The 16,455-nt window shown below is 38.5% G+C and overlaps 1 protein-coding gene across 1 annotated transcript in view; it reads left to right on the top strand.

Annotated features, from left to right (window-relative positions):
- LOC126484287 (ubiquitin carboxyl-terminal hydrolase 14) overlaps positions 1-16,455 on the top strand; it is a 133,709-nt gene that overhangs the window by 725 nt on the left and 116,529 nt on the right. The window contains exons 2-3 of the mRNA XM_050107713.1: positions 9,703-9,881; positions 10,061-10,168. Of these exons, the coding sequence (XP_049963670.1) occupies positions 9,703-9,881; positions 10,061-10,168 (287 nt within the window). The remainder of the gene's footprint in view (positions 1-9,702; positions 9,882-10,060; positions 10,169-16,455) is intronic.

Genomic DNA, 16,455 nt, shown 5'->3' with positions numbered 1-16,455 from the left:
TCTTTCACTTAGCTACTGAGAAAATTATGTATCGTACGTAGTAACAAAATATATGTACACTAGACATCCAGAAAAAATTATCGGCTTTTGATTTCTCCCCCTTTTACTTTGAGCTGTGGCTTGTTGCTGGAATAGATGGCAGTTTAAGTTCTGACACAACTAGCAAAGAACTGGTCCATCACGTAAAGCAGAATTTTGAGAAAATGCCTATGATAAAACCTTTGTTTGTTTAGATGCTTTTCGGTGTCCTAAAATGATTGTAAATGAAATGCATTAAAAAAAAACTTGTTCCTTTGATGTATTGTATCAATGAATGGGGATTGTTTTGTTTCCTTTCCATTAAAAAAAAAAAAAACATAACAAAAAAAAAAAAAGAAAATTACTTGGCTGGAAGACAGTACTGAACATTTTACAATATAGGCCTACAGTGACAGAATCATTGACTACAAGTTGTGAAATTTTTGTGAGGCACTAAAACAAGAACACACAATTGACATAAGTGACAATACTCAAATGGAACAGCTTTAGGCAAATGCCAATATAAATATATTACCTTCCCAGTCTGTGCTTCTGCTTCATCTCTAAAATGATAGTGATAATAGTGTGAGAGAGAAAATGAAACCGGATGAATATTAGGTACACATACAGTTGTAGCAGTAATATATGTATAACTGAAGAAATTATGAATGAAATCACTCTGAGTGCATGGGAAACTGCTGTGAAACTTGGGATTGCTGAGTGCTTGGCACAGTTATTGGATCAGCCACTTAAAGTATGAAGGCAAACGCCATACTTCTGAGAATTTTGTAAATGGTTTGTTGCATGAAAAAGTGAGCTAAGTAAGTTGTAGTTTTAGACAGGAATGCAGCATTGCTAGTATGACAAAAAAGGAAACCGTCCCATTTCAGGGGACTGATGACCTAAGATGTTAAGCCCATAGTGCTCAGAGCCATTGTCCCATTGCACTGTAACTGTCATTTTGAGCTATGTGATGGGGTTTCTGAAAGGTTGTGCCATTCCAGGGATTGTATGGACAGAAAATTTTTTATAACAACTTGAAGGGTAAAAGGCCCTCATTTGACATTAACTCACATCTCAGACCTACTAGATTCTTATCATAAGATGCTAAGAGACATATGTTGGACTCTTTCATCATATCTAAGGAGGCAAAAGAATAAGAATGAGGAATTGCAAATAGCATTATGTAATGCAACTGTCACTGTAATAATTTACATGTAACATTGCAGTTGTGGCATGGTATAACCATTCTTCATTATAGGGGGATTCCATTGTCACAGGTGGGACAGTTGCACTACGTTTTTCAACAGTCAGATGCTGATATAACATGAAGTATAAATAGAAATAAAGTAAAAATTGACTGGTTGCGTTACAAATAATTGTTTTACCTTCCCTTTAAATCTGAATGTCAGAAGTTTACAAATTGAGCTGTTATTCATCTTTAAAACTTTGTCACGGGTGGGACAGCAGATAGACGTAGCATTGAATAACCACCAACATTTTAGAAGAATTCTGTGATTTATGCACTTATTTTCTTTTGAAAATATTGAATTCACATTAATAAAACAATTCTCTACATGACATAATATCAATAAATATTAGATTAGTAATACTTACTTACAATAACTGCAATCAAAGACTGTCACGGGTGGGACAAGGAATTGTCATGGGTGGGACTCATGTGAAGTACAATCTTTTTTTTTTTTTTATTTAAACTGATTTTATTGTGTCAGTTAGCTATGAATCAGTAGGTAACATATACTTAGAGGACACTTTAAGTTTTAATAACTTTGTAGAACATTTTTGTTGCTTATAAATAATATAAATTTTGGTATAGTATTAGTTTACATTCTGAGTACTTAATTATTTCACTTGAAGAATATACCACTTTGAAAAAATACACTTGGCCTCTCACCCACTTTCGAAAATGTCTAAATTGCCAGGAAACTCATAATATAAGGTGTCCCTAACATGTTTGACATTTGGATTCGGGAGAATAGCAAGAACTTGTTTAAACTCTATGTAGGATACATCATCCTCATCAGCTTTAAATACCTTTGCTGAGTCCCCAACAGATCGCATACACATAATCTGTATTTCCCCGTTGTCTTCTACACCTCTCTGTGCAATTGCAGCATATCTGTATGTAGTGGATTTCTTTCTTGCAGTTTGGAACTCATCTAAAATAAATGTTCCTGGCATGATTTGTTCCACAGCTGGTTCTGAACCTGTAACTTCTTGGGAATTGGATGTCAACAGGACATCAGGATATGATTCCTCATCACTCATCTCAGAATCTGTGTAGATTAGTGAATATATGTTGGGTGAAAGTGGGAAAACCTCCACTTTCTCTAAATCTGATTTTAGGAAAGTTCTACCACATACTAGGTTACAGGTATTGTAACCATTGAAGTAATGCTTGCTGTGAATATCTTTTATTTTTTTAACAGCTTTCCAGCAGCCATCCAGAAGGTCTCTGTTTTCGTCAATATGGTCTTTTGTCAGAAGAAGAAAGTTTATTCCAGAAACAGATGATTTGGCATAGTCTAAAAACTCCTGTGCATTGCTGATGATGACTTTTCTTTGCTTAACTTTATTCCAAACAGCCCTCAGCTCCAATGCCATCCACTGCACCTTTCCCATGTGATGTTGCAAAGAAAAACCATTCTCCAGACACTCCAAAGTCTTGCATCATGTAGCAGAGGTTAGAAATGGTGAATTTGTTCTTAAATTGACCTGCGCAACCATCAGAAAAAATTCGTATCGAGGTCAAATTGGGAAGCTCTTGTTTCAGCTTACTTATTATACTCTTCAAACATGCATAAACTGAGTACTTGTCGTGGCACAGTTCATCGCTCACAATTGCAAATGACTGTAGCCCTTTTTTCATCCAAACACAAATAGTGACCACTGTAATCTGTGTATGACTCCAGTGGGCACTTTGTATCTCATCTTGTGCTAGTGCTACATAGTTTTCTGCAAAATCTATTTGCAATATCACTTCATCATCACTAACTGATGCTTTCACAGTCTTGAAAGCTCCAGATTGCATCCTTTTGACAAAGAAGTGCTCTTTGAATGTTTTTAGTTGAGACTGAAGTTCAGAGAGAGCTTCACAAAGTGTTCCACTGGTAGTAGTCTGTTTAGGGTGACACTCATGTTCGGTCCATTTCCTCCAAGATATTGTCACACAAATCAATCTTTCCATCTATTAATGTGTGTAAATTCATGATGCATTTCTTGCATTGACTTGTCATGCATATTTCACTTTCTACATCACAGCAAACAAGATTCATAAGGTGAGTGTGAGTAGCAGGGAAACTAGCTGTTTCTTTGTGAATGGCTTCAATGATGAAGTTGAAGTTAGCATGATATCTGCACACACACATACGTTGTGAGGCATTTGAGACGTTAGAACAACATTTTTAGGCCGCAACTCGTAGAATTTTGAAATCTTGATATCAATATCTGGATTGCCTTGCTTAAAAAGAAAAAAATGCTTCCTTGACTGTCATATTCATGTGACGTTTCTGCAAGCTAACTCTTTTCCCAGTTTCATGGTCTACAATAGACTTTACATCCTTTATGCCAGGTGTCTGCCTGCTGATTTCATCATTTGTGAAAAAATTTTGTATTTTGAGCAGATTATCACCTGTAAGTTTACGAGATGTCTTCTTCACTACTGGGAAAATCTGCTTTACTACCTTTTTAGGTAAGCTTTCACTTACAAGCTTTTTTATTACTGCTGATTTTTGTGAGGGGCTTGAAGGAAGCACCTTCTTTACCCGAGAAACAGCTTTGCCGAGGGACTGAGGACATTTATATGATCCTAACTGGGAAATACAGGTCTCAGACTGATCTTCAATTAATACGGATTTTAGTTTAAGTCTGTACTTCCTTTTTCTTTCAGCTTCCTTGTTTCGATATTCCAATAAAGATTCTTCACTGGAGGATACCTTCATCTTCATATTTTCCCTTCTTCTTTTATCCCGCTCTCTTTCTTTTTCTTTATGGACATTGTACTTGCTGGTATCTTTCTTCAGTTTTTCTCGAAGTTTTCTCATACGCTCTGCTGATGTTGTTTTCCCCATTTTCTGAATAAACAGTAAGTTTTTATTTAGTGTAAACCATCAAAGCACTTGTTATATCAACCAATTTAACTTAACAATAACAAGAAGTGTTAAATGGTTTAGATTTGAGTAACATCCAAAAATCTGTCACGGGTGGGACACAATTTCTTTTAACATTTATAGATGATCATTTACAACTTAGAAGGTGCCTTATGGTTCATTGGATGTTTTTATTTGTTTTTCTTACTTCTAACCTAAAATATATAGAATTACTATAATTGCTGAGTTAGAAGGTAAACTTTTTCATGTTTTTTGTCACGGGTGGGACACTAAATACATAGTAACTTTTGTGAATTAGCTGCATACTTAATAACTTACCTTTCTTTAAAAACTGAAGTTTGTCAGAAAGATAAGATTCTGCTCTTGAAATTAAACAATTAAAACATCAACAATTGCTGCAACCCAAATTTAAACAGCTGCCAACACAAAAAGCAAACCTTTTGTTTTCCATCCTCATCGGTAGAATCGCCAACTTTGTTTAACTATATTTCCTCAGCTAATTATGTAATTTTTATAGTTTTTTCAGGACAGCAAAATTCAACTTTTGTAGATTCGAAAAACTATAACATTGTTAAATTTGGCATTTTTTCAAAAAATAAGCCTCAGGCTTAGTTTGGCATGGAATGACCCTATATCAAATCACAGTGCACAGTCTGCATACTTTTGACCAGTTTTACAGTGGTTGTTATGGGTATCAGACAGACCAAGTTTCATCTTGCACACTGTGCTGTCGTAAGAAGGGTGACGGTGATGGAATATGTTCCACTTAATGTAGGCATAATAACATGTGTGTAACACTAATCATATTCCAGGTAATTTCACGTCAATGCAACACAACGCTCAACCTGACCCACTCAGATTTCTTTCTAATTTAGTGCTTTCAGTAGTTCAGATAAGAGATGGGAAACTACAAATTTGCGTAGGTATATAAATATGAATAAAATTACAGGTCTGCAAAGTTCAGAAATTGTATGAAATTTGAAATTGCTATAAATATGATTGTAATCCAGATATATCAATGAAACTTGTATCATTGAAAAGCTGATGAATAGAGTTTTCATTGATATGCAAGCTGGTGGGTTTCTGAGAATGTTCACATTCAAGATCAGTGACCTCAACATTTGACCTTGGATATTTCAAAACAACCCAGCTTAAATTTTTTTGGAAAACAAGTGTTGTATTTTAATATGCTTCTATAAACATGGTAAATATCAAGTGCACACCAGAAGAATCATGCTCAAAAATTTATTGTGTCCACATAACGACATCAACAAAATGCAGTGAGCAGAATATAGTTTTTTTCCCTCCGGAACAGGATATAGTAACAGTCAATATTATTCTGAAAAATTTGTGAACATTTACTGCTGTAAAGAAACAGTCAATGAGACTTCTTTTCAATCAGTCATTATTAGCTTGTTTCATGTCTACTGCTTGTTTATGCAGATGGCAATATACTCGTTCATTGAGGTAGTATTTAGTAGCCGTTTGTAAAAAGCAGATTTCTAGCCAAAATTGTACTGTTGCAATCAATTTTAAAAAGGAGATCATGCAAGAGTACAGAAGAATTTGAGGAATGTTAAGGATTGGAAGGTAAACAAGTGGTCTAATCTATTGTTAGGTTGAAAAATTTGCAACAGATGTGTGAGGGCGTGCTGAAAAGTAGTGCCTCCGAATTTTTTTTATGTGAAAACTCTTAAAGCTTATTAAATAAAATGGACGTTATCATCATTCTACATTTTTTATTCAAGTGTCAATATTTACAGCCCGCCACTGCTAAAAGCTCTTGAATTGTAGTGTTTAACATGGCAGTGTTAGCACTTGACAAACAGCATGATGTAGTCGAGTTTCATATTTTAAGAGTTCATCTGCACATGGACCACCCTCTCTTTTAGCATAAAAGTGCCAGATCACATGCAAGTGCCATAACATCTGCAACACCTTGGGTTCACTGTCATCAATCATCATCCATACAGTCCCAACTTGGCCCCATTGGATTTTCATCAGTTTCCAAAACTTGAATACCTTTGAGGACTTCGCTTTGGTAGTGGTCAAGTGGTGCAAGCAAGGATCAGGTTTTGGCTCTAACAAGTCAAACATTCTACAGTGGCTCTATCAACAAATTGGTTTTTTATTAGGAGAAAAGTGTTTGTCACCAAAGTGACTATGTTGAAAAATAAATGTAGCTTGTACCCATAGAAAGCAAACATTGTAAAACCCACCAACCCCTGCAGACTTTGCATTAGCTGTGTGGACACTGGATTCTTTAAATAGTAGCCTTCAGTATTTATGTGGTGACTCCTCTGTGAAGAAAGAGGCTTCAGCTTGAGAAAAATTACGCAATGTAAAAACTGTAAAAGTTGGCTCGATGCTGGAAGATGCTTATATGGCATAACTGGAAAAAAAGTATGTGTGTGTGTGGGGGGGGGGGACAAAGAAAAAGAAATCATAGCCCAGCTGAATGGTAAAATTCACAATACGAACTGTATGTACTTCCAAAGAACTGGAGCATAAGAATAATCTTGAAAGCACTTTCCACTTCAAATTACATGGTACGAAGAGCAAAACAGTTAACAGTAGAACATGGTGTACAAAGCCAGACGGTAAGATCGTGTCTAAAGAAACCGTTCAGTGTGTATGTAATTTTTACTGTTATCATAATGTAAGCCATGTGATGCTAGGAAAAAAAGAAAGTGTGAAAGAAAATGGAATTAGACTACATAAGCAGAAACAGCTAGTGTTGGGGGGTTAACGGAAACGTCCGATTCCATCCATCTGCTTTGACCAGTGACGTCACCAATATGACAAAACGACCATTCACATCTACTCCCATATTGCGACTATGATGTCATTACGTAAACATGGCAAAAAACACGAAAATAGATCCAAAACCATCAAACACATATCCCTCCTATACTATAATGAAACTAATGGGAAAAACAGGGGAAATTGGTTTTTGGGGGGGGGGGGGGGGGGGGGGGCAAACTCACAATAAACGTACGCCAGTAAACCAAACGACAAAACCGGTAAAATAAACTGACCAGAACATTCACAAAATCAACTAGAAACAATGTCCAGTGGAATTGAACACTTCTCTTGACCTATATAGGTCAATGGAAAGTATCGATACCAATTCAGAAACCCCAAAACGTACAACCGCAAGAAAACACCAAATCTGGAATCTAACACTTCCCTTAACCTCACAGGGTCAAGGACAACACACAAAACCAACTCACCAATACCAGCACCTCCCCCCCCCCCCCTCGATGCATAATCCACAAATCATCTAACCAGATAAAAACATGAAGGAAAAAAAACGAAAACTCACCACATGAAAGCTCTGGCGCTGCCTACTAGATCGGACACCACAATCACACACAACCAACCCCCCCCCCCCCCTCCCACGCACACATCAACAGAATAAATGACAACAAAACAAACCCCCCCCCCCCCCCAAAAAAAAAAAAAAATAAATCAAAACCAAGGAAACGAACATTAAGGGCATTTATACTTGTCAACTTGTATTGAAGAATCTCTCCCATTAGTCTGTTTTTAATCAGAAAGAGTGATTCTTGTTCAGAGAACATTAGTTCAGTTAAACACTGATTCAGAAAGGTATGTTGAATTTTAAATGGTAAATATTTTCTTCAGCAAAATGGTCTCTCATGTCAGTCGTAACATAGTCCAGTGTTGGAATAAAAACAGTTCTTTTCCAATACGTCATAGCATCATCATTATGCTCACAGTTTTCTCTGTGTCATTGTCTGCCTGTAAGACGAGGAACACTCATCTTCACATCTAACTCTTCGATAACTGCCTTCGCCTCTTCAACAATATGAGCATAGTGGCTATCAGCATTAGTTTTCATGCCGTCATACACCTTGAGCGTCGAATCTAATTTTGCTTTTGTCATTGCGACGTCCAAGCTAAGGTCTTGTAAGATTTTGCTGACTGGATATGTTATGCCCATAATGTCACTCAGTGTAAACAGAGTGATGATGAACTTGCAATTAGAGAGAGCTTGAAGGACAATATTGGCTTAGGCAGCTGTTATTCTATCCCATCAACACTGTATTTCTTTGAGAACTTTGTAAACTGTTCCGAGATAAGGTGCGAATTGAATAATAGCATCAGCCATTCACTAGAATGGCTGCGATTTTTCTCGTAGAGATGTGTTAGCTATCTATGTGCCAGAGAGAATCATATAAAACACAATGAAGCGGATGCACATGCTACATAGGAAAGTACAACTACTCGATAACTTGATTTAGTTGAGTCTACTGACAAGAGAAACCAACGAATAGCATGCAGGTTGACTGGTGGGAGCGGCATGCGTTGCAATGTGGGTGGCCGCATAAGGGGTGGGCATGCACCCCGCATGCCCCCCATATGTATCCGCCACTGCCGTAATCCAGTCATCCTAAAATATTTTTTACACATTAACTATATTATTCAATTGCTTTTCAGTTTTGCGCTAAATGCAGGCATAGTGATCTTCATATTTCCATAGAGATTTCAGCAAAACGGTCTCTCATGTCAGTCGTAACATAGTCCAGTTTTGGAATAAAAACAGTTCTTTTCCAATATGTCATAGCATTATCATTATGCACACTCATGTTTGGGTTTTGAATTCTTAACTAACGCTGCAGGATGCAGATTCCATGTGCATGAATTATTGTTTTCTGAGTATGTTGTTTAACATTTTGTGCAGGCTAGAGGATTTAGTTGTAACATCAGAGAAGGTTTGGTGTGTGAAAAGAAATATTTCGGGTTGCTAAAAGTAAATGGGATGAATCAAATTTTGGATAAAGAGAAGAAGAATACCAAATGTGATTAATAATTAGAGGTGGATGTCATATTTAAAAAGAAGAAAACACATAACTATGGTAAAGAACATTGTAATACATGACTGCTAAATGGAATGCAGAAAATATATATTTAAGGAAGTAGCTGAACATATTGGGAATAGTAGTCCAAGAAAAGTTAGGAAGAGGTACTGTTCAGATCAAAAGAAAGACATATATGGGAATCAAGACACTGCAAACTGTTTATCATAAAGATAACACAAGCAGAATGATAGTAAGAGTTGTGCAATAATTGAAACTGTGTGGTGTCACGTTTGGTCAATGTTATCACAGTGTAGCAGGATATTGTCAGAACTAATAGATCTGTGATCTTTGCAGTTGGCATATTCTATGAGGTTTCGCACATTAGTAATGCTTCAATGAATGAGATAGCAGTAAATAGTATGCTTAGTTTATTAATGCTTGGTGAAAGAAATGCCATCTTCGATATGTTCATTTGCTTACTTTGATTGCGCAAAACAAATTTTGGCTAAGATAAGTATTGTGTACACCACCCAATTAAGCAAGAATCTGGTGTCACAAGTTACGCATTTCGTTGAAAATTGTAATAGGTACAAACTCACTTGGGGTGTTGTGATAAGTGCAATTTTTTGTGAAGTATTTGTGGATTATGGTAAATTTGTCTTATCTTAAGTGTTCATTCAAATCCATTGGTCGTCAAACACTTCTGTACTAATATCTCTGATTTACAGTGAAAGTGAAGTGGGGTAAGGAGACATACACTGATGTTGAAGTCAACACAGATGAAGATCCTCTGGTGTTCAAAGCACAGATATTTGCCTTAACAGGCGTTCAGCCTGAGCGACAAAAGGTAATGGTGAAAGGCACAACATTAAAAGATGGTGATTGGGGAAATACAAAATTAAGAGATGTAAGTATTTCTTTCACATGATAGTAATTGCGGAGACTGTGTGTGTGTGTGTGTGTGTGTGTGTGTGTGTGTGTGTGTGTGTGTGTGTGTGTGTGTTTTTGCATTATACATACCATACAAATCTGTATTTTATGAATTTAACAGATATTCCTATTGTAATTGTAATTCATATATTTCAGGGTGCAACTATATTGTTGATGGGCAGCAAAGAAGAGGATGTTCCAGTAGAGCCTACAGAAAAGCCATTGTTTGTAGAGGATATGAATGAAAGTGAACTAGCATCTGCAGTAAGTGTGTCAAGTGTTGTAATCTGTATGGATACTCTTTACAGATTGATAGAAGCCTTGATTTCACAGCATTATTTGTGGCTAAAATATTTGTTTTGAAAATAACTAATACTGATTTCAAACAGTGAAAATTGCAGGTTGGCCTATCAGCAATATAAGAAAAAGATTGATTCTGCTTACTGTAAAGATGACACCTTAAGTTGGAGATAAGCACAATGAAAAGACACCTACACATTAGCTTTCAAAAAAGACTTCAATAGAAAAGGCCTGTCTGCAACTTAACATGTCATCTTTACGATAAGAAGCAATCTGATAATGATACAGTGTGGCAGGAATTTTATGTGAAGTGTATAGATGTCAAGGGCCATTGCTGAATGAATGGGATTGTATATGGGAGTTAACTGTTGCATTTGTGTTCAAAATGTTTCCTAATGTCAGGATTATGAGGGGAATATTATACAAAAAAATTGTTTTTTAGTACAGGATATAAGAATGTAGCAGACCGAAAATTATGCGTTAAGAACTGCCTGTGAAAAATAATTTAAATGAATTGAGACACATGAAATTTAGATACTATACAACGTGAAAAGAGAAAGATGTGCACTTAAAAATTCAAAACATTCCATTGCGGCACTGAAAGATAGTGAAAAATTTATTGAGGAAACAATATTATGAAAAGGAAAGTTTTCACTCACCATATAGTGGAGATGCCGAGTTGCAGATCGGCACAACAAAAAGACTTTAGCAAATAAATTTTTCGGCCATTAAGGTGACACACACGCACGCGCGCGCGCGCGCGCGCGCACACACACACACACACACACACACACACACACACACGCCTGCAGTCTCAGGCAACTGAAACCACACTGCAAGCAGCAGCACCGGGGCATTATGGGAGTGGCGACTGGGTGGGGTAGGGTGGAGCACAGAGGGGGATGGGTAGTATGGTGGGGATGGTGGACTGTGAAGTGCTGCAGGTTAGATGGAGGGCAGTTGAGGGGTGGGAATGGGGGAGAGACTAGTGGAAAAGGAGAGAAGTAGGTGTGGTGGTGGAATGATGGCTGTCTAGTGCTGGAATGGGAACATGGAAGGGGTTGGATGGGTGAGGACAGTTACTAACAAAGGTTGGGGCCAGCAGGGTTACAGGAATGTAGGATGTATTGCAGGGAAAGTTCCCACCTGCGTAATTCAGAAAATCTGGCGTTGGTTGGAATGATCCATAAGGCACAGGCTGTGAAACAGTCATTGAAATGAAGGATGTCATGTTTGGAGGCATGCTCAGCAACAGAGTGGTCCAGCAACAGAGTGGTCCATTTGTTTCTTGGCCACAGTTTGTCGATGGCCATTCATGCTGACAGATAGCTTGTCGCTTGTCATGTCCACATAGAATGCAGCAGTAGTTGCAGCTTAGTTTGTAGATCACTTGACTGGTTTCACAGGTAGCCCTGCCTTTGATGTGACAGATGATGCTTGTGACCGGTCTGGAGTAGTTGGTGGTGGGAGGATGTATAGGACAGGTGTTGCATCTAGGTCTATTACAGGAGTATGAGCCATAAGTTAAGGGGTTGGGAACAGGGGTTGTGTAGGGATGGATGAGTATATTGTGTAAGTTTGGTGGATGGCGGAATACCACTGTGGGAGGGGTTGGTGGATGGCGGAATACCACTGTGGGAGGGGTGGGAAGGATAGTGAGCAAGACATTTCTCATTTCAGGGCAGGGCATTCCATCTTGGATTTTCCGTGTATTGAGGAAACAGGTGTACAAGCTAAACAATCAGGGAAATGTTGGTTACTATGAGTGGGAGCTTTCACTCAGCTGTACAAAAAATTAAACAGTCAAGCCTACACATTGAATATTATTGACTTCATAAAATCCTTTTCATTTGTTCAGAAATACAGAGTTGGCAATCTGTATCTTTACTTTGTTGTCTTGCGAGAATTTGCTCAACTGGAACAGTACAACCAAAATGCTTTTTTTAATGTATTGTATACTTCAATTCTGTTCATGAAGAATCCAATACAGGAATATGAATACCTTTGCCCTTTTGTGATTCATTAAGCAGTAGTCATATTATAAATTGTTTTCTTTTTGCCTCTATTGACTGAATTTAGGAGTTTGTTATTTGAACCTTGGAGAGGAATGTTAAAAAGTCAGTGAAACAGGTATTGATGAAGTGTGAATCCTTGTAGTAAATTCACTGTGAGGGTGTTTTAGAGAAACAATGCTCCAGGAATTATTGTGAAAAGAAATGGGGAAAATTGTTTTGTTTCTGTGTTGCCACGAGGAGTTAAGACACAGTTCAAAACATAAGACCTATTCTGATCAAGGGAATTTACGATTATTTACTGGAGTCTTTAATGTTGTCTCATAAACAGATAATCATCCAATCTCCCTAGAAGGCATAAAACTTTTGTGAGCATGTAATAGCAAATACGGGACTCTGAACTGTTGCAGTGCTGTTTTCTTTTCTGTGCTGCAAGTGTAACCTTTTGACTATTGTATACACTCTCCCTTGAGCTCAGCCAAAGATGGGCAGACATGTGCATGGCAAACCTAGGGATTTTTGGCTGGTTAGCTCCTCTATTGGTATTAAGTCAGGTCATGCTTCAGTGACCAGTGTGAACTATGAAGATGGGATGTTGTGTGTTTAGAGTTTCAGCTTAACTGCCCAAGTCATGGTACACACCACTCATGCACTTGTGTGTGTGTGTGTGTGTGTGTGTGTGTGTGTGTGTGTGTGTGTGTGTGTGTGTGCGCGCGCGCGCGCGTGTGCGTGCGTGCGTGTGCGCGCGTGTTTGTGTGTTTGTGTTAGTGAAAGGGGGGGGGGGCAGGGGGGGTCAGAGAATGCTGTATATGCTAATGGAATTGATGTCACCTCAGGTAAAATGTTTATTAGCAGGCAACTACAGGGGGGGGGGGGGGGGGGCACTCGTCCACATGTCAGTTGTATAAACCATATCCAGACAAGTGGGACACTGCCTGAGTGGATTGTATAGATCTCCAGCCATTCTTGAGAACTTAGATGGATCCTAGGAGAAAAGATGATCTTCACTACTCAAAGTTAAATCTAACTTCGGCTCAGAAGGGGGTAAATTATGCTGCCACAAAAGTCTTTGGTCACTCACCTAATAGCATCAAAAGTCTGACAGGTAGCCATATAGCATTTAAAAGGAAATTAAAAGAATTTCTTAATGGCAACTCCTACTCATTAGAGGAATTTTTGTATATAGTAAGTGGGTAATTTCCAAAAAATAAATAAATAAATATTTGAGTGTCATGTAATATTTTGTCTAATGTAATATCTTGTATAGACACCTTTTATTAACCTGACACATTCCACATCAGTACGAAGTGTCGTATTCGTGATCTATGGAACAAGTACTAATCTAATCTAATCCTTGCAAATGAAACTTCAAATGTCCCAGTGGTAGTCATGAGCCTTCAAAGATCACCAACAACCACACCACACCACACAACTAAGAATACGTGATGGAGTAATCTCCCTGGAATTGCATTAGCAAAATCAAACAAGTCGTAGTGTTGTCAGAATGCCTTTGCCATGATAGTGTGAAGAGGGGTCTTTCTTAGATGAGGCTGCTAGACTTTGCCAAGAAAACTACACATCTGCACTCTAAGAAGTTAGAATGTGGCAGCAGTAGAGGGGAAACCAATACAGTCAACTATAAAAAGACCTTAATTAGCTGTAGAGACATCATGGAGTTGGACACTCTTGAACAGCAAAAAGAATGGGAAATGGAAGAGAGAACGGAATTTGGAAATATGGTGATAAGATTGAATGGTATGCTGCAGGAGACTACCACTGTCATCCTAACAATCAGTTCACCTATCATTCCAAAGCTGGAGTGGGTAAATTAGGTAACATAGGTGCAGACACTGATACTGCTTGCCCACAGGCACTGTCAACCAGCAGTTCCCTCTGCACCTCTCTTCTAACATTGCTCATTTGTTACCGATGCACATGCCAAGCTGGGCGTGTGTGCATCGTGTTGTTAGTGTCAAAGTCTCTTTGGCATTGTGACAGGACAAAATTAGTGGGAGCAAAATGGTTGTGGAGGAGTTAAGATCCTCAAAACAAAAATTGGCCCCATCCCTATGCTTCAACCCATAGTGAAAAAAAAAATTACTTTTTTATTGAAACACAAACTGCCTCAGTGTCTGTTTTATAATTTGCTTTGATAAAAAAAAAAAGTGACAGAAGTTGATAAGCAGCAGGAAACACGAGTGATAAATTGCATCATACACAGCACTAATTTGCTGGCAGAATGTGCCAAAATAAGTGGCATTATGGATGTTGTAAAAACATTTAAAAAATGAGATCTCACAGTTTGGGACATTTTTTATACTGTTTCTGGTTTTAACAGAAAATTGCTACTGTGAATAAAACACGTTTCAGAAAGGTCACTTGCACATTCTTTCAACATGAAATAATCTTGAAAAGGGAACATTGAGTTAACCTTTTGTGGAACCTTTTGTCTCCCTATCAGTTGGTTTCCAGGAGGTACAATCCTCAACAGATATTCTGGTTCTTGGTTGAAACCAGCAATCTGGCAGATCCCTCCCCCCAAATGTCAACATTTCATTGCAGTCTTTTCGATTCACATAAGGCATACATTACAACTTGGTGCCCTCACATTTTAGTTACCCTCCATGACTGGGGCTTCTGAGCCTCCCTGGTGATTTCTATTTGTCAGTTTTTATCCCTTCAATCCTTGTGGGCTGCAGTTGGAAAGTTACTCGGTTTCCTAAGTGTCCAAGAAAATGGAGTCCCTCAGGGCTCTGAACTGAGGTTACACTCTTCCTTATCTCATAGATGATGATGATGATGATGATGATGATGATGATGATGATATCCCAGTCGCTGGGAACTCATAAACGGGCTGGTGACCTATGTCAAACTAAAAGTTACCCCTTCGTTGCATGTCGACAGTTTTTGCATTTAGTGTATATCCTAAAATGTGGCCGTGGTTGAACACCAGTTCCAAGGGGTGAATTTATTTTTCATGCTGGGAGTGCCTATCCCCTTACTCTCACCCTCGGGTTTCTCATTTAGAATGGGCGTTGAGACTATGCCAGGACCTCCACCTAACACCCCCCACACCCACACATACCTCCCCTAGAATCTGCTTGCACGTACCCTGTCCTTTCAGGGACCTAAAATATCAGTCATCCCCAAGAGCTTTTGGTGGCTGTTTTTCTCAGTTCTCCAGAACTGTCGTGGTGCTATCACCACTTACACTGGCTACTTTAAAACTACACTGTGTTTTAAGGTGAAGCTGGTAGGCGTTGACAGAACCATATGTTTTATTAAACAGACCTTCCTTAATTTGTAGTGACTCAATGGACCGTTACCAGGCTAGTGATCAATGTTATTCATGGTACTCTGTGATATCTACTGTTTACAATCTTCTCTCTGACTTTAGTCATACTACCTGCTCTCATGTCTTTGTCTTGGACCCAAGCCATGTGGGTATCCTGGAGAATGAAATGGCAGACTGTTCGACCAGAGAAACGATTACCCATGCAACATTTGCTTTCACAATGGTGGGTGCAGGTCTGCGGATGCAGATAAGACCTCCATTTACTCTGAGATGGAACAATATCTTGTGGGCTACTGCCCCATCTAATAAAGTTCTTGTTATTAAGGAGATAACAGCTGCATGGTGTTCTTGCTTTGATTCCTCACTGAAGGAATTCACCATCCTATATGGACAGCTTCCTTTCTTCAGAAAATAATTTCTATTCTCATATCTAACAGTTTAGACAGCTTTCATTGCATGGGCGATGTGGTTGGGGGTCTGTCGCCACGCACTGGGCCCAGGGAAGGGGCAGTGGCCCTCGCCCATACCTCGTCTGCTGGCTGCCTTAGTTGTACAGGGTGTCTACGACCTGGGACAACCGGGAGATCCGGGAAAAACCCAGGAATTTTTTTCATCCGGGAGAAAACCGGGAAAAACCCGGGAATCTTTCTGAGTTCCGGGAATTTTTCATTGTTTTAGTTTTCAGTTAAATTTTTGTGATTTTGACTGGTAAGAACCAATACTCTAACAAAAACATTTACTGTATCCCGCTTCTGCTGAATAATACTGCAGCAACAAAACATGAACGAGAGAGAAAAATGAAAATAATGAAACGTCCCCTTTGAACAATTATACAAGACTGTGCTTAAACTGACACACAATGTTTTAGCGCAACGCAATCTGACTTTCAAAATTCCCTACTAAAGAATGGCCCTGACTGACATTAAACTATACCTTTCACAAAT

This window comes from Schistocerca serialis, chromosome 6 (genome assembly GCF_023864345.2).
Source record: "Schistocerca serialis cubense isolate TAMUIC-IGC-003099 chromosome 6, iqSchSeri2.2, whole genome shotgun sequence".
Classification (NCBI taxonomy): Eukaryota; Metazoa; Arthropoda; class Insecta; order Orthoptera; family Acrididae; genus Schistocerca; species Schistocerca serialis.
The sequence above is the reverse complement of the archived record's forward strand: the minus strand, read 5'-3'. Positions and strand labels throughout refer to the sequence as shown.